At 45.5% G+C, this 22,446-nt stretch overlaps 1 protein-coding gene across 1 annotated transcript in view; it reads right to left on the bottom strand.

The window, feature by feature from the left end:
- The window catches only part of ppp2r2bb (protein phosphatase 2, regulatory subunit B, beta b), a 57,013-nt gene extending 44,742 nt beyond the window's left edge, over nucleotides 1–12,271 (bottom strand). The window contains exon 1 of the mRNA XM_038978430.1: nucleotides 11,744–12,271. Coding sequence (XP_038834358.1) covers nucleotides 11,744–11,813 — 70 coding nt within the window. The 5' untranslated portion in view covers nucleotides 11,814–12,271. The remainder of the gene's footprint in view (nucleotides 1–11,743) is intronic.
- Nucleotides 12,272–22,446: the final 10,175 nt, after the last annotated feature.

Genomic DNA, 22,446 nt, shown 5'->3' with positions numbered 1-22,446 from the left:
GGAATCTTGATTCATTCTGAGCTCATCCATCTTGAAATGCTCAGCAATGTGTATTACATACAGCAGCTAAGATTTCTATTGTATCACCAAGATGCCACACACCTGATGGATTGCACTGTCTTTGTGTCACAATTAGAGATCATGCCACCTAAACTCTAGTACACAGTTGCTGGAGGGTGGTGGGTGGTGGGCCGATATCCTGATGCAGAGGAACAACATAGCATTGTTTAGCCGGTCTTATATCACATGTTCTCTGGGACCTGGTCATGAGGCCTCCCTGGGTACTGGAGCTGATCTCCTTCCTCTGGACAAACAACAGGCATGTCAACAGACTCCTGACTATTGTCCAGTGGTGTTGTCACTGCAGGGTCAACAGGAGAGAGCCAGAGCCAGGCAGAGAGACTAGCGAAGGAACTCAGCGCCATCTACCATTACCTCAGCCCACCGCTACCGCAGTCCCAAACAATGGTCTCTACCACCTCCCTAATTCCTACATCCTGTAGGACTCCCCAGCCCTCAGAGGCTAACCCTGAGATTCCACCGAGGACCGACTAGGGGTGTGGAGGGTTAGTAGAGACATTCTAGAACCTTTCACTAGGCAACACAGCACAAACGGAAGGTAGATGTTCGGTGTTCGCTGTGTATGTTTGTCCTGGCTTCCTTACCATTGTTTACACAAGGAGCCTCTTGATAATTGGAGAGCAGGGCCATGATAAGGGCAACAGCAGCCGCAGGAAAACAATACCCCATCGATTGCAGACCGCATTGCTAAAACAGATGTGTATTTTAATAGAACCACCATACAAGACAAACAAGCTGCAGGCAACAAAAGAGATTTACAGAATGAGTGGAATTTTGTTTGTGGGAAGGTTAGACCTGATATTTTTTGAGACAGACCCAAAATAAGACTAAAATTGCAGAGGTACCAGGAGTCCTACTGTAGCAGTAAGTAAAATACCCATTCTTGCCATAGGTACAGGGCCAGTGTAGGGGCCCGAGTAGACAACGGTAGGAACCAATGAGGTCACAATTTGAGCCCAGTGCTTCAGCCTTTAGATTCGGGAGGTGAGAGGTTCAACTGGACTGATAGGAGGCGAGTTGAAAATTAACTGCTTTACTGAAAGGACGCCCAAAACCCACATGGGTGCTCACTGCTCACCCATGTGGTTTGATGCACATACCTCCACAGAGACACACCCTTAAATTAGCATCACCATTATGCTAATGCTCACTCCCTCTTGCGCACACAAAGGGATTCCAGTGGGATTGGGGAGCTCACAGGCACACAAAGGCATGCTCACAGAAGCATATGTTACCGGGATGGGGAGTCAAAACTCCTGGTACTGCTCCAAAACATAGAAATATTCAGAGCATCATTCTAACTCATCCGGGTCTAATCAAACCCGGGTAGGAAAAACATCAGCATCTGGAATTGTAATCTTGGGAAATGCCACACACGGCTCAACTCAAAGCCATTTGAGCCTAATATACAAACAATCCATCCGACTTTTCATTTACTGCAGTTACTTTAGCGGTGGTAGTGTATTGGTATGAAGCAACAAAAAAATAAGAATTGCTCACAATTCTAGGTCAGCCAGCTCCCTCAGCCGTTCTCTGAGCTTTATTTATCCACCTAACCCTCCACCCTCCATCTCTTTCTCCTTCTCTCTGCTTCCTTTGAACTCCCAGCCCATCCATAAGGCAGCGGGCTCATTTGAGTAGTGTGGAGGCTGAAGGTGCGTCTCCCAGGACTACAGCATCCATCACAACAGTCCTGTACTGTTACTTCCTCTGCCTCCAGAGTGAAGAGAGAGATAGATGTGAGACCTGTCTCATTATAACTCTACCTGGCTGCTGCTAACACTGACTGGGAGATGAGGTGCCTGACTTGGCCCTAGGCCGGGCCATAGACCCAAGAGGATTGTCCCAGCGGCACTGCATAATGTTCCTCGTGAGTTATACTGAACCTACTGTACATCCTAGATGTTTACGACTTACTGAATGTTCAAGCGATGCCTTTTTCAAATGGAGTTTCATCCGTCGGTACTGATACGTGCAGGTTCTGAAACCCAGATGTATTTGCTCATCATAAACCATGAACCCAAAGAAAGTAAACCAAAGTCAGATTATATAAAGGAACTCTAGGATTTATGGACTTTGGGAACGTTCTCCTTTTCGGTTCGGTGCATCTACATTGCTTGTAAAGCGTCACTCAGGGAGTTAATGTAGCTCCTGATAGTAGTTTGAAGGATCCGTTGACAGGGCATAAACAGAGCTCTCTCAACTTGAGTAGTTGAGTGTGAAGGGCAATTTCAGTTAGTGCTTTATCCTTAGTCTGGTGTACCTTTTGCGTGGCCTTGTCCTAACTGGGTAAGACATACTTGACCTGAGTCTTTATTTAGCTTAGTAACACGATCAACCTGTATGATAATGTCAAACTAATACACGGCATGATACACATTAATAAGAGTCACAGAGTTGTTTCAGGTGGTGATTGATGGGGCTGTGATAAAGGTGTCCAGCTTCGTTAGCCTTTTTATCATTATGCCATTTTCGAAAGGCCAGCAATATGCTCACAGCTACAGTGCATTCGGAAAGTATTCAGGCCCCTTCACTTTTTCCACATTCTGTTATGTTACAGCCTTGTTCTAAAATGGATTAAATCGTTTTTTTTACCTTCATCAATCTACACACAATACCTCATAATGACAAAGCAAAAACAGGTTAAGAAATTCTTGCAAATGTATTAAAAATACAAAACTGAAAAATCACATTTACATAAGTATTCAGACCCTTTACTCATTACTTTGTTAAAGCACCTTTGGGAGCGATTACAGCCTCAAGTCTTCTTGGGTAGGACGTTACAAGCTTGGCTTCTCCCATTCTTCTCTGCAGATCCTCTCAAGCTCTGTCTGGTTCAATACTTAAGGTGTGAAATTTACCCCATACACCTATTTCATGTCATCTACTGTTGCACAGCTATTTTCAGGTCTCTCCAGAGATGTTCGATCGGGTTCAAGTCCGGGCTCTGGCTGGGCCACTCAAGGACATTCAGAGACTTGTCCCGAAGCCACTCCTGCGTTGTCTTGGCTGTGTGCTTAGGGTTGTTGTCCCGTTGAAAGGTGAACCTTCGCCCCAGTCTGAGGTCCGGAGCAGGTTTTCATCAAGGATGTCTCTGTACCTTGCTCCATTCATCTTTCCATTGATCCGGACTAGTCTCCCAGTCCCTGCCGCTGAAAAACATCCCCACAGCATGATGTTGCCACCACTATGCTTCACCATAGGGATGGTGCCAGGATACCTCAAGACGTGACGCTTGGTATTCAGGCCAAAGTGTTCAATCTTGGTTACATCAGACCAGATAATCTTGTTTCTCATGGTCTGAGAGTCCTTTAGGTGCCTTTTGGCAAACTCCAAGTGGGCTGTCGTGTGCCTTTTACTGAGGAGTGGCTTCTGTCTGGCCATTCTACCATAAAGGCCTGATTGGTGGAATGCTGCAGAGATGTCCTTCTGGAAGGTTCTCCCATCTCCACAGAGGAACTCTGGAGCTCTGTCAGAGTGACCATCAGGTTTTTTGCCACCTCCCTGACCAGGGCCCTTCTCCCCCGATTTCTCAGTTTAGCCAGGCGGCCTGCTCTAGGAAGATTCTTGGTGGTTCCAAACATCTTCAATTTATAAGTGATGGAGGCCACTGTGTAGGGACCTTCAATGCTGCAGACATTTTCTGGAACACTTCCCCAGATCTGTGCTACAACACAATCCTGTCTCTGAGCTTTACGTACAATTCCTTCGACCTCTTGGCTTGGTTTTTGCTCTGACATGCACTGTCAACTGTGGGACCTTATATAGACCAGTGTGTCTAAATCATGTCCAATCAATCGAATTTACCACAGGTGGCCTCCAATCAAGTTGTAGAAACATCTCAAGGAAGCAGGAGGCACCTGAGCTTAATTTCGACTCTCATAGCAAAGGTCTGAATACTTATGTAAATAATGTATTTCTGTGTTTTATTTTTAATACATTTGCAAAAATGTCTAAAAGACTGTTTTCACTTTGTCATTAAGGGGTATTGTGTGTAGATTGATGAGAAAAACATTTTGGAATCATTTCCGAATGCACTGTACATGCTTGTCCCTGTAACAGTAGCCCGTCTTCCTCCCTCTTCCAACTCCCGCCCGTATCCATTTTGTGAGAATTGGGAGGTCCATAAATCTCTGTCCCTGTCAGTGTGCAGGGAGGGAGCCGATTGGGAGGGGAGAGGATGAGCCCTCTAAGAGGCTGAGATCTGATTAGAGAGGGCACAATCACCGCGTGACACCGCCTCACTCACACATCACCCAGTGTGTGCATTCATTTAGGACTAATCCACGCCATCACATTCAAGCCCCATCTCACAGAAGGAAGATCCTCTCTCCCAAAGGTTTGCTGACGGAAAAGAGATCCCAGTGGTACTGTAGTGTTCCCTCTCCGAGAGACAACATAGATAGAGGTCCATGGACGTTATGTTAGCTCTTCTCTAATGCCCTGGTCTAATTACTGCTCTGGTCTCACTCTCATGTCATCAATCAAAATAACACAATGAGAGGGTTTTCCTCTTTTCTAGATTTTATAATGCCCTTTTTTTTTCTTTTTTTTTTTACATCAGCAGTTGTCACAAAGTCCTTTACAGTAACCCAGCCTAGACCCCAAAGAGCAAAGCAGAAGTGAGGGGATTGGGGACTAAAATGGTGAACGGAACATACACGATGCGCCTCTCACGGTATCATAAAATAGGTTAAAGTGCACAGTTTACGTTTAGTCTTTTCTTCTAGTGGAGGATGTTAACAGTAGTAACAGGCAGAGGTAAACACAACATGCATTCAAATATATTTTAAAAATGCATGAGTCATCAATTATTCATCTGAATGTCAAACAAGTAGCATCGGACCATCATGAGGAGAGCAGCTTACCCCCCCCTGGCCATTTCTATGAGTTTTTCCTGATTCCTAACGACACATTTCCTGCTCTAACTTGGACAGTGGATAGTGCACTCCATAAAGTTTTTTTTTTTTAAGTCCAAGTCAATTATATTCCCCCTACAGAAACAGTACATCTGAAACATCCGGGGATGAATAGCATTGCTGTTGTGATTCAAAGCTTTTCTCTTAAAAATGCACAGTTGTCTGCAGCTATCCACATCTCCCATAACTCTAGACAACCTCCCAGACAGAACAGATGACAGTCATCTACATGGGGTAAATTTCACGCCTTAAGTATTGAATTTAAAATAAAATACATCTTAAAACATGAAAAATAGTTAAGAATGTTTTTTTTTTTAAAGTGAAACAATGGATGTAAAAATCTAATCCGGAATTTGTAAAATTGAAAACAAAAAAAATGATATCAATAGCAAAACAAAACAACTTGCAAGCAAATCATTTTAAATCGAGAGCAAAACTTGAATTTTAAAGCAATAACAAATTATTTGAAAACTAATGCCAAAATTGTTCAGTTTTCTATTTAAATTCCTATCTATTAATTAATATGTTTACCTAACTAGTTACATGGTTTGTCATGAAAGGTATTATATAGATATGCTTCTAATATCCAATAATTATTGACACGTGACAATTTTTAAGTATGTTAGCTTAGTTGGCTTGCTTAGTTGTCTGACTAGCTAGCCAAACAGAATGAATCGCCAGACTCTGCATGCCTGTAGCTAGCCACTGCCAGCCGTAGTGAAAGGTTTGCCCGTATGTTTTTAAGTGATGTCACGTCCTAATAGGCCATTGTGATTTTAGACCCATGATGAATGTCTCCAGTTAGCTAGCTAGCTACATCATTGTATTTAGGCCAGGGACTCGTGTGTACACCACTTAGCTAGCTATTTATCTAGCTGGAGACATTCATCATGAGATTGAAATCACATTACGCCCTTTACGGTCAAAATAATTACTTGGCTTACGGAAAGCATACAGTCAAACCACGCATACAATAATGTATGTATCTGAATGACCCTTAGCAAAATGTTCTGGACTATTGAAGCTAGAGATATTTATTGGGCAAGTTGGTTAAGGTGTCTTTTTCTATTGGCTAGTTAATAGCACAAAGATGAGGCTGTGTGCAGCGAAACCACCTCTGAATACTCTCTCTGCTGAACACAGTGAACATTATCTGGATATAGGGGCAACAATGTAAAAGGTGGCTGGTGGCACCTTCATTTTGGAGGACGGGCTCATTATAATGGCTGGAATGGAATTAATGGAGTTTCCATATGTTAGTTTCCATATGTTTTAATACCATTCCATTCAATCCATTCCAGCCATTATTATGAGCCGTCCTCTCCTCATCAGCCGCCTGTGAACTGCCGGCAAGAGCATAGGCAAAATAGATTTAACAGCTGGTGGTGGAAAATTTGAACTGAAAACTATTTTTGCGTTAGTTTTCAAATAATTTGCTCTCGCTTTAAAATTATTTGCTTGCATTTTGCCTTTAATTTGTTTATTTTTTTTATCTCAACATCCATTATTTCACTTTTCCTCAAAAATATAACTTTTACATTTTGAACTTTATTTTTCATGTTTACGAATTTTTTGATTTTTGAAATCAATACTTAAGGCGTGAAATTCATCATAGACTGAGATGACATGAGCTGTCTTTATAGAGGTATAGAGGTTATGTATGCCATGTGTTTTAGTAGTAATGGTAAGATGGAGACAGCAGTCTGGTGGCCTTGAGATCCTCTCCTTTCCCTCCCATACAAATGCAGGCCGACCTTATAATAGGACACAGCCACAGACAGCAGACTGGGAGGATGGGGGGGGGGGGGGGGGGGTTGTAAATATTCTTCTGATGGATGAGAGAGGACGGTACCTGAATTATTTACACTCTGTGTTCCTTGGGGAGAAAGCACACAGGGGTGTGGATTGGGGGGGGGGGGGGGGGGGGGGCTAAGCTCCTGGTGAGTGGGTGGAGGGGGTTGGGGGGCAAGGGTTTGGTAGTTTGTAGGTCAGTGGGTGAGGCAGGGTCATTCACTCGGAAACAGGCTTAACCTGGGCTCTTAGTGATGGAGGAGGGGGGTTACTGGCAGCCTTCAGCCCCCCTCCAGCCCTCATGCCCTTGAGAAGGTGCTAGAGAGGGCGATAGTAGTAATATGCTTTTAGGGAGGAGTTGTGGGGGAGGGGAGAACATAAATTGTTTTGCCTCAGAAATTGTATGATTTACTCATTATTCCCAATTAGATTGTGAGGAGTACTAAGAGACAATAAAATGAGGGAAATCACTTCACAATTTGTCAATTGACTCTACACATTTTTTTAGGAATCGCAAATAAATTGAAAATATATTAATGTAAAGCTAGGTAAGCTAATATGAATATGAACAACATATTGGGTGAAACCCATTATTGAAAACGAATATCTAGCATTTCTAGATTGATAAAAAAATTAAAAAGAATTCAGATGAACCTGAATAAAAAATATATTTATTTCCTGCTGCTCACTTTCACCCGAGGCTCCCGTCTTCACCTCAGTACCTTCATACATAGAGGAGAAACGAGTGAGCTGTACACCTCGGAGCCTGTAACCCGTACGTTTCTGTGAAAACCTTCCGTTCCCTCCAGGACATGCAGCACTAGGGAGACTGCAGAACTCTACAGTATAGATCTTACAGTTACCCATATAGTGAAACGAGCAGGGTACGCTTCCCTCTAAGACAATGCAACAACACTTTCAGTATAAAGACTGGCACAGGTTAAGCCCTCCTGGAAAGAGCAGTAGTCTGGCAGCTTAGAGGTGAAGCTGATTAAAGAGAGAGAAAATGTTTTAGTCCTGCCTGGCTTTCACATGAGAGAATGGGATAGAAAAATTTGAGTTAAGCTTGTCTTATGTGTTGCATTTGTCTGACGCCAGTGTCATCTGCCTATTTGGTGGTTCAGCTTAATCCTATATGGTTGTTTCAGCTCTCTCTCTCTCTCCTCTCACTGCCCAGCCCCTGATCTATCCACACATAAACTCAGCAAAAAAAGAAAACGTCCCTTTTTCAGGACCCTGTCTTTAAAAGATCATTCGTAAAAATCCAAATAACTTCACAGATCTTCATTGTAAAGGGTTTAAACACTGTTTCCAATGAACCATAAACAATTAATGAACATGCACCTGTGAAACCGTCGTTAAGACACTAACAGCTTACAGACGGTAGGCAATTAAGGTCACAGTTATGAAAACTTAGGACACTAAAGAGGCCTTTCTACAGACTCTAAAAAAACACCAAAAGAAAGATGCCCAGGGTCCCTGCTCATCTTCATGAACGTGCCTTAGACATGCTGCACAGAGGAATGAGGACTGCAGATGTGGCCAGGGCAATAAATTGCAATGTCCGTACTGTGAGACGCCTAAGACAGCGCTACAGGGAGACAGGACGGACAGCTGATTGTCCTCGCAGTGGCAGACCACGTGTAACAACACCTGCACAGGATCGGTACATCCGAACATCACACCTGCGGGACAGGAACAGGATGGCAACAACAAGTGCCGGAGTTACACCAGGAACGCACAATCCCTCCATCAGTGCTCAGACTGTCCGCAATAGGCTGAGAGAGGCTGGACTGAGGGCTTGTAGGCCTGTTGTAAGGCAGGTCCTCACCAGACGTCACCGGCAACAACGTCGCCTATGGGCACAAACCCACTGTCGCTGGACCAGACAGGACTGGCAAAAAGTGCTCTTCACTGACGAGTCACGGTTTTGTCTCACCAGTGGTGATGGTAGGATTCGCGTTTATCATCGAAGGAATGAGCGTTACACCGAGGCCTGTACTCTGGAGCGGGATTGATTTGGAGGTGGAGGGTCCGTCATGGTCTGGGGCGGTCTATCACAGCATCATCGGACTGAGCTTGTTGTCATTGCAGGCAATCTCAACGCTGTGTGTTACAGGGAAGACATCCTCCTCCCTCATGTGGTACCCTTCCTGCAGGCTCATCCTGACATGACCCTCCAGCATGACAATGCCACCAGCCATACTGCTCGTTCTGTGCGTGATTTCCTGCAAGACAGGAATGTCAGTGTTCTGCCATGGCCAGCGAAGAGCCCGGATCTCAATCCCATTGAGCAAGTCTGGGGCTAGGGCCATTCCCCCCAGAAACTTGCAGGTGCCTTGGTGGAAGAGTGGGGTAACATCTCACAGCAAGAACTGGCACATCTGGTGCAGTCCATGAGGAGGAGATGCACTGCAGTACTTAATGCAGCTGGTGGCCACACCAGATACTGACTGTTACTTTAGATGTTTACCCCCCCTTTGTTCAGGGACACATTATTCAATTTATGTTAGTCACATGTCTGTGGAACTTGTTCAGTTTATGTCTCCGTTGTTGAATCTTGTTATATTCATACAAATATTTACACATGTTAAGTTGGCTGAAAATTAACGCAGTTGACAGTGAGAGGACGTTTCTTTTTTTGCTGAGTTTATTTAGCTTAAGATAACAGAGGGGGCTGGGCTGGGCTCAACATGATTTCTCTACCTACTGTTGCCTAACTCTTGATATAGCCCTAAATCAATAAATCAAAGTCATATGAATGGAAATCAACATGGAAAAGCGTAGAATCCTGTTTGTGCCTTTGCTTGCTATCTTGCATATTTCAGTATTGACATTAAACAGACAAAATGCATAGAGAACTAAACTTTAATTCTGAACAGCAAACAATCTGATTAGCTGCACTACTCTGACACCAGCAACCCCAATGCTTTATTCCACTGCTATAGGCTACAGCACAGACCCTAAACAATACAGTATAACCAGCCATAGGGAAAGCAGGATGCATTTTCTATAAGTGTGAGTGTCCTTTACATTTACAACCAACTTATAGGATATTGAATTTTTAATTATCTTTTTATTTGAAACAATTACGATAGCCTATTAAAAATGAAAATAAGTAGCCATAATGTCTCTCTAAATGAATGACTCTGTCGTTATAAAAAATATTTAGGCTACTCATGTGGTTGATACGAAATGGTCAACATAATGCTGTTTGTGATCTCTTGTTGTACACTGAACAAAAACATTAACTCAACATGCAACAATTTCAAAGATTTTACTGAGTTACAGTTCATATCAGGAAATCAGTCAATTGAAATAAATTCATTAGGCCATAATCTATGGAATTCACACGACTGGGCAGGGGTGCAGCCATGGGTGGGACTTGGAGGGCATTGGCCCACCCACTGGGGAGCCAGGCCCAGCCAATCAGAATGGGTTTTTCCCCACAAAATGAATTTATTACAGACAGAAATACTCCCCCTGTGTGTAATGATCATGCTGTTTAATTCGCTTCTTGATATGCCACACCTGTCAAGTGGATGGATTATCTTGGCTAAGGAGAAATGCTCACTAACAGGGATGTAAACAAATTTGTACACTAAATTTGAAAGAAAAACGTTTTCTGTGCATAAAGAACATTTCTGGGATTTTTTATTTCAGCTCATGAAACATGGGACCAACACTTTATATGTTGCGTTTATTTTTTTGTTCAGTGTAGTTGGACAGAGGGCTAAACCTATTTCCCTGTGTGAACTCCCCGGGATAATCTCAATTGCGTCCTCCTCGCATCCTCTCTCCTCGCTTCCTTCCCTAAACCCATTGGAGAAGGTCAAAGGGGAGGGTCCTCTGGCTTTCTCATCCAATGGGTTTTGAGAAGGAGGCGAGGAGAGAGGATAGAGGACACGAGGAGAATGAGATTTAGATTCTCCCACCGAGTCTCCTCTGACCCGCTTCTCATGCATCGGGATGTGCGTAGCTTCAGTGATTCATTCGGGATACAGACATTGACATATCCGTGACTGCATTGTGTATTCTCCAATATCTGAACTTCTCAATATATAATGCAACGCTATAGGCTAATGCCAGACAGCCATTAATTCTACATAGCCTAACACTTTTTTCCTGAGAAAGAGACTGTACAGACTCATAGCTATGACAACTCAGCATTGCCGCGGGAAGTAGTCGTCACAATAAAAAAAATATATATATTTATATAAATTGAAAAAAATTGTTGACCAAATTAGTGCACTAGGCCTTTATTACTCCTGCATGAAAATAATCGTCATCAGAGCGGGAGAACCCCCCAAGGACCTTACATGTTCTGTTTAGAGGCGAATTGGCTCTGGCAGTCAACACAGCCAAATACTCCATCTAAACGTGAATTGAATCTCAATTGCGGTACGGTTCTAGAAACAGAAATCCCCCTACTTCCAAATCATATCAAAATTATTTCACAAACGCTAAATGTATACTGTTTAACCGATTTTTAACACAGTTGCAGCTGACAGTAATTATTTATGTGACAACATGTTAGTGGCGTCCGTTTTCAGTTTGAAGACAGGTGTTCGGGGACGCAGATAAATAATTACCACAGGTACACCTCCTTCCTATGTGTTTGTCATAAATAAGCTCTGTAACATGGAAATATGGTCTTATTGAACCCCAACCATATAAGCATGTAGTAATTTAACCTTTGTTTTTTATTGAATTATTTATCGCTGATATTAAAGATTTAGGCCTATGTTTCCAAAACCGTACCGTGTCGGGGCTCTTAACAAAACTCCCCCAGTGAGAAGATACTATCGTCAATAGGCGCTAAAGTTACGTACTTAGGTCTATATATGGGGTACCATAGAGCATGCTTTTGTAGAACAGTTGATGGCACACTGAGCTACTGGTCAGAAGGTGGAAGATTCGAGCTACACTCCCTGCCTCGTTCATTACAATACCTTCAGTTGCATAGTTGTGGTCCCGGAGGAAGCTGTTGTTTATTTTGCGGGTGTCGATTTCTTCATCCATTTGTGACACTTATTTTGTAAACCAGAAACAGAGAAACAAGTATCCATGTTCCTGAAACATCGCTTCAGCACAGGGTCGGCGCAAGCTGCGCGCTTTTCGTCATGATTAGACCCTTTCCAGAAATAAGAATGTGGAAAAGAGGCAGAAACCTCAACGTTTGCTCCTGAACGAATAAATAACCGTTCGATACAATATCATAGGAGGAAAAAGCCTGTCCCTTTCGAGACGACCGTTGAGTCGTCAGATGTCTGCCAATAATAGGCTCAGATTAAAGTGGCAGAAAACGAAGTATAAAACTGACAGCAAGAAAATAGCTGCGCATTACGTCTCCATTGTCAGAGGCGCAATAAAACAGTCCAGAAATCAGAGCAAGGTGTGTGAGCTGGTTCTTATTTTGCCCCAGTCTGCTTGCATCGCAGCGTCCGTTTCCTCTTGGATCACCCCGTTTCGCCTCGACGTGTCGCTCTGCCGCCAAACCTCACCGGGTGCTTCACTGCTAGCCTGCTGTTGCCACTGCCCATTCGCGCATTGCGTTACTGGCTCCGCCCCGACAGCTTGCCTCTGTCGACCTGCGTCAGCATCACAGTGATGTGTTCGCACATGCGGGGGCAGAGCGCACGGATGCGCCCTCATATCAGGGGGATACGGTGGTCACATATTTGATTTTTGTTTAAACAACAAACATACAATATATCGATACCCTTCAGATCCTTTCTGATAATTGTTACCCCAAAAAGTGTGTGTGTGTGTGTCTGCCTGCTTGTGTCTCTGTGTATGTGTGCCCACACTGTAATTTCCCCTAGTTGGGTTTGGGCATGGTGGTGTTGGTGGCTGAGGCTGTCAGAGACCTCCCCCGACCCATCCTGCCCCTACATGTTAAATAATCTGTGCTGTAGGATAATGTTTTAACAGCCCACTGCCCTTCAGCTAGGTCTGGATAAATCGCAGCCATTATCTACATCCCCAAATGATGAAGGTCACTGATGCATGCCATGAAAAGAAGTTCCATCCACCCCACTTACGACCAGTTGAATATTCCCCAATCCAATTGTCTCCGCACCATGACAAACCATTCCCCTCAACCCCTAATCCTTTTAATAAGGAGATAGTCCTCACCAACCCCTGAATCATCTGGGTTCACATTCACTCTAAATGGTATAGAATCTGTCTTTGCCGTCATGGGGTTTGAACAAACTGTTATGATAATTCTATTTGGGCGCTGAGGGGTATAAGCAACAGGAAGAGGGAATTAAAAAGGCATTGATTTTCTCCAGAATCACCACACTGGGATGTGCTCTATTACTGGGAGACTGCATTAGAGAGGCCTTCTGATGGATGACATTAACAGGCAGAGCTCATTGCTGTCCTTGGGAAGGAGGAGGGCTTAGATGTATTATTATTCTGTATGCAGACAGACAGACGCACACACACACACACACACACACACACACACACACACACACACACACACACACACACACACACACACACACACACACACAGGGTTCTAAGGGGCTTGCAGAAAGACCATTTTATTCTGCAATGAGCCTTGAGGAAGCCAAGACTGAGATCAATAATCTGACTGCTTTAATTAAAGCTTCTGCTTCCAGGACACACAACCACAGCAACAGTATGTTGACTGAAACCTCTCTCTACTGGCCTGTTCACTGTAAAATATACCACCGACCAAACCCATTTCCAATCCAAAGCCTCTGTATTATAGTGGTGATGGTTGAGAGAAACATACATTACATGACCAAAAGTATGTGGACACCTGCTCGTCGAAAATCTCATTCCAAAATCATGGGCATTAATATGGAGTTGGTCCCTCCTTTGCTGCTATAAGAGCCTCCACTCTTCTGTGAAGGCTTTCCACTAGTTGTTGGAACATTGCTGCGGGGACTTGCTTCCACTCAGCCACAAGAGCATTAGTGAGGTCGGGCACTGATGTTGGGCGATTAGGCTTGGCTCGCAGTCGGTGTTCCAATTCATCCCAAAGGTGTTCGATTGAGGTTATGGCTCTGTGCAGGCCAGTCAAGTTCTTCCACACGGATCTCGACAAACTATTTCTGTATGGACCTCGCTTGTGTACGGGGGCATTGTCATGCTGGAACAGGAAAGGGCCTTCCCCAAACTGTTGCCACAAAGTTGGAAGCACAGAATCGTCTAGAATGTCATTGTATGCTGTAGCGTTAAGATTTCCCTTCTCTGGAACTAAAACAGCCCCAGACCATTATTCCTCCTCCACCAAACTTTACAGTTGACACTATGCATTGGGACAGGTAGTGTTCTCCTGGCATCCGCCAAACCCAGATTCGTCCGTCGGACTGCCAGATGGTGAAGCCTGATTCATCTCTCCAGAGAACACGTTTCCACTGCTCCAGAGTCCAATGGTGGCGAGCTTTACACCACTCCAGCCGACGCTCAGCATTGCGCATGGTGATCTTGGGCTTGTGTGTGGCTGCTCGTCCATGGAAACCCATTTCATGAAGCTCCTGACAAACAGTTATTGTGCTGACCTTGCTGACATGCTACGCGCTTCAGCCATCGGCGGTCCCGCTCTGAGGGCTTCTGCGGCCTACCACTTCGCGGCTGAGCTGTTGTGAGCCTGTTCGTGTTTGCGCGCACTGTGTACACACACAGAAGTGTGATCTCAGAATAATCATTACATCAGTCATTGGGAGTGCATATTGCAGAGTATTCCAGCACAACACTTGCATTAGCATCCCTCCTCTCATAATAGGACACCTGCTTCTAAGCTGTGAGAACCACAGCGCCCCTCATCGAAAACCACTCAGACAATAATCACCTAATTATAACACACAATCGCTCTTGTGGATGCCGTCGTCATTGCATGACCTGGGGAAGGAGCCTGATTGGAACACGCAGGGCTGTCCTCCACAGAGAACATGGCCAGGGTCTGCCTCCGAATCGGCTCTGACGTTCAACCTGCCCCCTGTGCCCAACTGGCTCCTGTCTGCTGCTGCAGTGGCTTATGGGGAATACTCCTCTGATGTGTTGTGTTCCCTCTCTCCCATCCCCCGTCTCTCTCTCCGTCTCCCCATAACCCTCCTCCAACCACATCGAGCCCAGCGCCGCCACCTCGGTCAGTGTGCTCTGTTCACCCAGGAGAGGTAGCGAGCTCCATAGCTCCACGGGCCTAGTTGTGCAGTGCTATGGTTACTAGCCATCCATCCTGCCCTTACGCACTGGAGCACTCCGCATCTATGGGAACAGAAAACGTCACGCAGGTCTTAATGACCTCACAGTCCCTACGGAGGGACACAAAGCACGGGGAGTAAAGAGAGTCGAGAGATCACTACATAAAACACAGCGAGACTCGTGATCCAGACTAACCATATGCAGCACTAATGGAGCAGACTAGAAAAGAAAGGAGAGTTCCTCTTCTTAAACAACACACATCCGTGATTACAAATGCAGAGCACAAAGTGGTGGGCTCTGGGTGGCCTAATTGAATTCATAGCAAATAGGATTGAGCCATACGCCGATCTGGCCAGCAGCCACGGTGAAGAGGTGCAGAGGGACACGTTCGCCTGGAGCAGGAGAACCTGCAAGTCCTGTGGTAAAAAGGACCCTGCCAGCTCCAAATGAAATATCCAATCCTGATAGGCCAGCTCTGGATCTGAACTACTGACCTGGAATCAGCTTACAGAGTCACTGTACTGTAGAGAAAAATGTGTTGACAACAAGACCTCGCCGACTGCAGAAGTGTCAAAACTGCCCTCCTGAATTCTCGGGGAACACGACTGTTAAGTATCGAAAGTTGCAGGCAAAGACCTATTTTGAAGAAGAAAAATGAAAAGGCGAATCAGGAGGGCATGATTTTGTGGGTTCGATTGGTGATGTTTTCTCCTCGGGTAGTGAGGTTTCAGAGGTTTCCTTATGGAGAATGTTCTTATAGCAGTAGCATTGTCTGAATTAGCCACGAGAGGGGAATTATTTAGAAAATCAGTTCCGTCAAGCCCCTGTCGGCTCAGACACCTCGATCTTCTCCACAAACTGCTGTTTGGAAGAGAGCCAACTCGTCTATTTTAGGCAAGGGGTTTGGAGCTGCAAGGTAGAGTAAAATAGAAGACAGGAAGGAGAGGGTGAGAGAGGGTGGAGGAGAGAGAAATGCACGGTGAACAAAATATAGGTCACACACTCACAGGATGGAAAATGGATTTAGTGAGAATCTTAGAATTTTCCATAATAATGCAGATTGCAGAAACAGCCAGAATGAGATGGACTGAGAGAGAAAAGAAAGAGAGAGGGAGAGAGAGAGAGAGAGAGAGAGAGAGAAAGAGAGAGAGAGAGAGAGAGAGAGAGAGAGAGAACAAGATAAAGGCCAGGCTGGGGAGAGCGGATTAAAAGCAGCCTGCAGGAGGATAATCTAATAGTCCTTCTTAAAACATGATGACTACTGCACATCTCTATCTCTCTCTGTCTCTCTCTCTCTTTCTTTTCTCTCTCTCTCTCTCTCTCTCTCTCTCTCTCTCTCTCTCTCTCTCTCTCTCTCTCTCTCTCTCTCTCTCTCTCTCTCTATCTCTATCTCTATCTCTCTCTGTCTCTGTCTCTCTGTCTCTCTGTCTCTCTGTCTCTCTCTGTCTCTCTCTGTCTCTCTGTCTCTCTGTCCGAGGAAAGTCCGCCACAGTCAGAATGCTTGTAAACGATGATGTCAGATTATTTTTTTAAATTGTCACATTTATTTTAAACCTAGTCCTCTCACTAGTCCCCAGTTACAATCCTTATTTTAGTCCTGGGCTGGGATCCATAAAACCACAAACAACAACAGCTACAGAATCACATATAACATACAATAACATGGCACATTGGTTTGATATCGCTGTGAAACACAGTTCTGTGTAGGCCTACATGTTGGACACTAAATCAAGAAGATAAAATGTAAAATAATTCAGACATTATTTATGACCATACCAAGTCATAATACCAGCACACATTTCTGATGCATGGCTAAACGGATATGTCTTTTCCCTACAGCCTAGTCCTGTATACTGATCCTATGACAGAGGACATCTACTGTATCTGTGATCCATCCAGATCAGATGATGACAGAGTGACCTGTCCCACGGTCCTCATGCGCTCTCTAATCTCGGAAATCGCTCACTGGGTGGCGTGACACGCCAGACGCGACATTCATCGTCAATACATCTGATTTATCGACAGCTGTCACTTCCGCCCAGCGTGACCCGTCCAGTCCTACGCTTCGTTCATGTTTTCCTACCCTACCCTTTGTTCTCTTCATTTCTTATTCAACGCGAGCCGAGAAATCAATAGCCAAAGCCTAATCCTTTAGAAAACCCTCCCCCGAACTCAAAGGTCTCCGTGTCACACACTTCCTGTTGTGCACAAAAATTATAGAAGCAAGGCAGTTGAAAAACAAAAACAAACTGGTGAAAGATTACTTAAAGGCAGCAATACATTTCAGGCAAAGATCTCCGGCTCTATTTCGTCAATGAAGCTGATATGCGTTTCAGCTCATAAACAGCGGCCGTCCTGGTTATGTCGCCTCCACGCCTCATTACACCCCTCCACCGCTTCCTTCCAGTCACATTCGCAATGACGTGCGGTACCTAGTAAGCAACTGACTAGGCAATCAATCAAAATTACATGAAGGCTTGTGACAGATTGACTCCAAATAAAATAAGCAGGTTCACGCTTCCCCTACTTGGTCAACTCATAGACGACCAAGAAAGGAAATGAAGGCAAGTGAGGCCACCAGCAGACGAACCGAGACAATTGAACTGCATGACTTAACCTTTTGTTTCAACAGTTTTTTGATAATTCTCTGACTAAAGGACACCCTCTCTGTGAAAGAACACACACGCTGCAAGGACTGGCAGTAGACCGGACGTCATCAGACGCGTGTCTATCAAAAGGCCAGGAGGACTTGATGCACGGCATTTGATCTCTAATGAAAACCTTCCCTCCATCAGCTGTGTACCATGCAAAAACCTAGTTAGTAAATGCTTCGTGCCAGACAGACAAAGCTATAGGGAGCTGCCTGTGTCTGTCTGGCACGAAGCATTTACTAACTAGTCCTCCTGGATCCCCCGAATCCTGTTCAGAGGTGATAGACATCACTGCCACAGGTTCACTACCACTGTCATAGATGTGGTGTGATTTGAGACACCGCCCCTGGACAGCAGACACTTCGGCCCCTCTCCAGCTGCAGCACAGAAGACTGAACCTCCCAAATAGAACATGTGCACATCCTGTCTGAGCCGAAACAGAACAGGATTTAATCTTTCCTATTCTGTAATTCCCTTTTACTCGATGATTCTACAGAGCACCGCGCCAGGCTAAGCTGTCCAAATATTCAATCAGGATCCCGACCAGAGGGGAATGGTGGTGGTACTGTACTGACTGGAAGAGCACGCTGGGAAATGTTCTCATCACTAAGTCCCTGGGAACTCAAGCATAAAGGACAGGGACTTACTTGAAATGTTTTGGATCAAATTAGGATCTACATCTACAATATAGTGGTTATATCCCCACTGTTGAGAGAGAGTGAGACACACACAGAGACAGACAGAGACACGGAAACAGACAGAGAGGAGAGACAGAGAGAGAGAGAGACACAGAGACAGACAGAGAGGAGAGACAGAGAGAGAGAGAGAGAGAAACAGAGACAGACACAGGGACCGACAGAGACACAGAGACAGACAGAGAGAGACACAGAGACAGACAGAGACACAGAGACAGACAGACAGACAGAGAGGAGAGACAGAGAGAGACACAGAGACAGACAGAGACACGGAAACAGACAGAGACACAGAGACAAACAGAGAGGAGAGACAAAGAGAGAGAGAGAGAGAAACAGAGACAGACACAGGGACCGACAGAGACACAGAGACAGACAGAGAGAGACACAGAGACAGACAGAGAGGACAGACAGAGACACAGAGACAGACAGACAGAGAGGAGAGACAGAGAGAGACACAGAGACAGACAGAGACACGGAAACAGACAGAGACACAGAGACAAACAGAGAGGAGAGACAAAGAGAGAGAGAGAGAAACAGAGACAGACACAGGGACCGACAGAGACACAGAGACAGACAGAGAGAGACACAGAGACAGACAGACAGAGAGGAGAGACAGAGAGAGACACAGAGACAGACAGAGAAGAGAGACAGAGAGCGACACAGAGACAGACAGACACAGAGACAGACAGACACAGAGACAGACAGAGACACAGAGACAGACAGAGAGGAGAGACAGAGAGAGAGAGAGACACAGAGACAGACAGAGAGGAGAGACAGAGAGAGACACAGAGACAGACAGAGAGAGAGACACAGAGACAGACAGAGAGGAGAGACAGAGAGAGACACAGAGACAGACAGAGAGGACAGACAGAGACACAGAGACAGACAGACAGAGAGGAGAGACAGAGAGAGACACAGAGACAGACAGAGAGCGACACAGAGACAGACAGACACAGAGACAGACAGAGACACAGAGACAGACAGAGAGGAGAGACAGAGAGAGAGAGAGACACAGAGACAGACAGAGAGGAGAGACAGAGAGAGACACAGAGACAGACAGAGAAAGAGACACAGAGACAGACAGAGAGCAGAGACAGACAGAGACAGACAGAGAGGACAGACAGAGAGAGACACAGAGACAGACAGAGAGAGACACAGAGACAGACAGAGAGGAGAGACAGAGACAGACAGAGAGGAGAGACAGAGAGAGACACAGAGACAGACAGAGAGGAGACAGAGCGAGACATAGAGACAGACTGAGAGGAGAGACAGAGAGAGACATAGAGACATACAGAGAGGAGAGACAGAGAGAGACACAGAGACAGACAGAGAGGAGAGACAGAGAGAGACACAGAGACAGACAGATAGGAGAGAGACACAGAGACAGACAGAGAGGAGAGACAGAGAGAGACACAGAGACAGACAGAGACACGGAAACAGACAGAGACACAGAGACAAACAGAGAGGAGAGACAAAGAGAGAGAGAGAGAGAGAAACAGAGACAGACACAGGGACCGACAGAGACAGACAGAGAGAGACACAGAGACAGACAGACAGAGAGGAGAGACAGAGAGAGACACAGAGACAGACAGAGAAGAGAGACAGAGAGCGACACAGAGACAGACAGACACAGAGACAGACAGACACAGAGACAGACAGAGACACAGAGACAGACAGAGAGGAGAGACAGAGAGAGAGAGAGACACAGAGACAGACAGAGAGGAGAGACAGAGAGAGACACAGAGACAGACAGAGAGAGAGACACAGAGACAGACAGAGAGGAGAGACAGAGAGAGACACAGAGACAGACAGAGAGGACAGACAGAGACACAGAGACAGACAGACAGAGAGGAGAGACAGAGAGAGACACAGAGACAGACAGAGAGCGACACAGAGACAGACAGACACAGAGACAGACAGAGACACAGAGACAGACAGAGAGGAGAGACAGAGAGAGAGAGAGACACAGAGACAGACAGAGAGGAGAGACAGAGAGAGACACAGAGACAGACAGAGAGAGAGACACAGAGACAGACAGAGACAGACAGAGAGGACAGACAGAGAGAGACACAGAGACAGACAGAGAGGAGAGACAGAGAGAGACACAGAGACAGACAGAGAGGAGAGACAGAGACAGACAGAGAGGAGAGACAGAGAGAGACACAGAGACAGACAGAGAGGAGACAGAGCGAGACATAGAGACAGACTGAGACGAGAGACAGAGAGAGACATAGAGACATACAGAGAGGAGAGACAGAGAGAGACACAGAGACAGACAGAGAGGAGAGACAGAGAGAGACACAGAGACAGACAGATAGGAGAGAGACACAGAGACAGACAGAGAGGAGAGAGGAGAGAGACACAGAGACAGACAGAGAGGAGAGAGAGTAGTTATAGCAACAGTAAAAAAGGAACAATAGACAGCCCCCTCCTAGCTGCTCCTACTCTCTCCAATAAGTGTTGTGACTGAGCTGGTGTCGACCTGTCTGCCTGCAGGCCTGGTTCAGCTCTCTGCAGAGGGAGCTTAATAGCGGCACCATATGGCCAGCTCACGGCAGTAGCCACACACTCTAAACGGAGACCTGTTGTTTTCTCCCCACCACCGCCCACAGGAGAAACAGACGGACGTTCCTCTGACGGGGGCTAAGGGCATTCTGGGGATCAGGCAGACGGGACCGTGGCTGGGGGTGTCCCGCCCCCAGCTGACTCTGCCTGCGCCCCTGTGATCACCCAGTCACCATGACAACTGTGTCAGTGCAACACGAGAGGACACGCACGGCCCCTCATCAAACAAACAAAGGTGCTCTACTCTACTGTCATTGGGAGATGCTTTATACTGTATGAGCGTCTACGCATTTTAAATAAGGTACAGCCACGTATGGTATGCAACAACAGGCTCGTGGATCGAGCAAACAAGGATATTTCTTGATTAGCTCTGTAGGGCCTTTTCACAGCTCAACGCCACATCAATGACCGTAGTGCCCTTCAGTGTCAGGTTTAAATTGCATCCAAAGCCTTGGGCTTAACTGGTTGGTCCGATCTCCCAGTTAGATCGTCCCTCAGCTCATTCTACAGCATGAACAGCTTTTCATTCTCATTCAATACAGCCGATTGGATGCCATTCTGTGGGCTTGTCTCATTGTATACACAGTGAATGATCATTATTGAGGTTCCAAACAGAGCCATTTTTATTAACGCAAACCCCCTACCAAATACACACGCATGCAGGCTGGAAAGCACGCACACACACACACACACACAAAGCACGCGCACCCGCGAAATATACGCGCAAAAGCGCAAGCAAGCACCGCACACATACATATGTACACACACAGAAATCAGAATCATCTCTTCCAGGATATGGGCCGTGGGAGGACGTCAAGCAAGAAATCACGGCTTATCCTTATCCAACCGTCTTTTGTTGTCAAACACATTTGTTCTGTACAACCTGTGTGTCTGAGGCTGCAGTAACATAGTGGAGCCAAGTCTTACCCTACAGCACCATCAGCTGGACAGTCTGAGCTATTACACCAGTAATATAGGAACGAAGCTCAGCTCCAACCAGTGCGGAAATTAGCACTCAGACATCATATTAATTATTCAATAACCAAAAGTAACATTTGCTTTGACGTTTAAATTAATTCCATAGAGTGTCTACAAGATATATACTTGGGTAACAGGGTATTAACTAGAAAAAAGCTAATATGTCAAATAAAATACCTGGTGAAAGCAATATTATGCTATTTTACAAAGGGTTGCATGGCATGATTTGATCCTATGTCCAGGTAAATCCCCCCCCCCCCCCCCCCCACACACACACATACAGAATCATGTTCAGAATTATGAGTCAGCATCTAAAAACAAAGACAAAACCAGTTTGAATCTCAGAGCATAAGGAGGGTGGTTCAAAATCAAAGTGTCATGCATACCCACAGTCCAGCAGACATTGGTGTTTAATGTGTCGCAGACAGACTTTTACCATCATTGCAATTCTCACAGCAGCAGTAGTAGCCTCCATAAAGGGGTAGAGAATGAGGGGAAATGACTAGGACTGGGGCTGTTCACATCAGAGAGTTTGTGGCAGCCAAGCAGGTCTGTGGTCTGACAGACAGACAGACAGACAGA

The sequence above is a fragment of the Salvelinus namaycush genome, chromosome 3 (genome assembly GCF_016432855.1).
Source record: "Salvelinus namaycush isolate Seneca chromosome 3, SaNama_1.0, whole genome shotgun sequence".
Lineage (NCBI taxonomy): Eukaryota > Metazoa > Chordata > Actinopteri > Salmoniformes > Salmonidae > Salvelinus > Salvelinus namaycush.
This window is presented reverse-complemented; position numbering and strand designations above follow the sequence as displayed.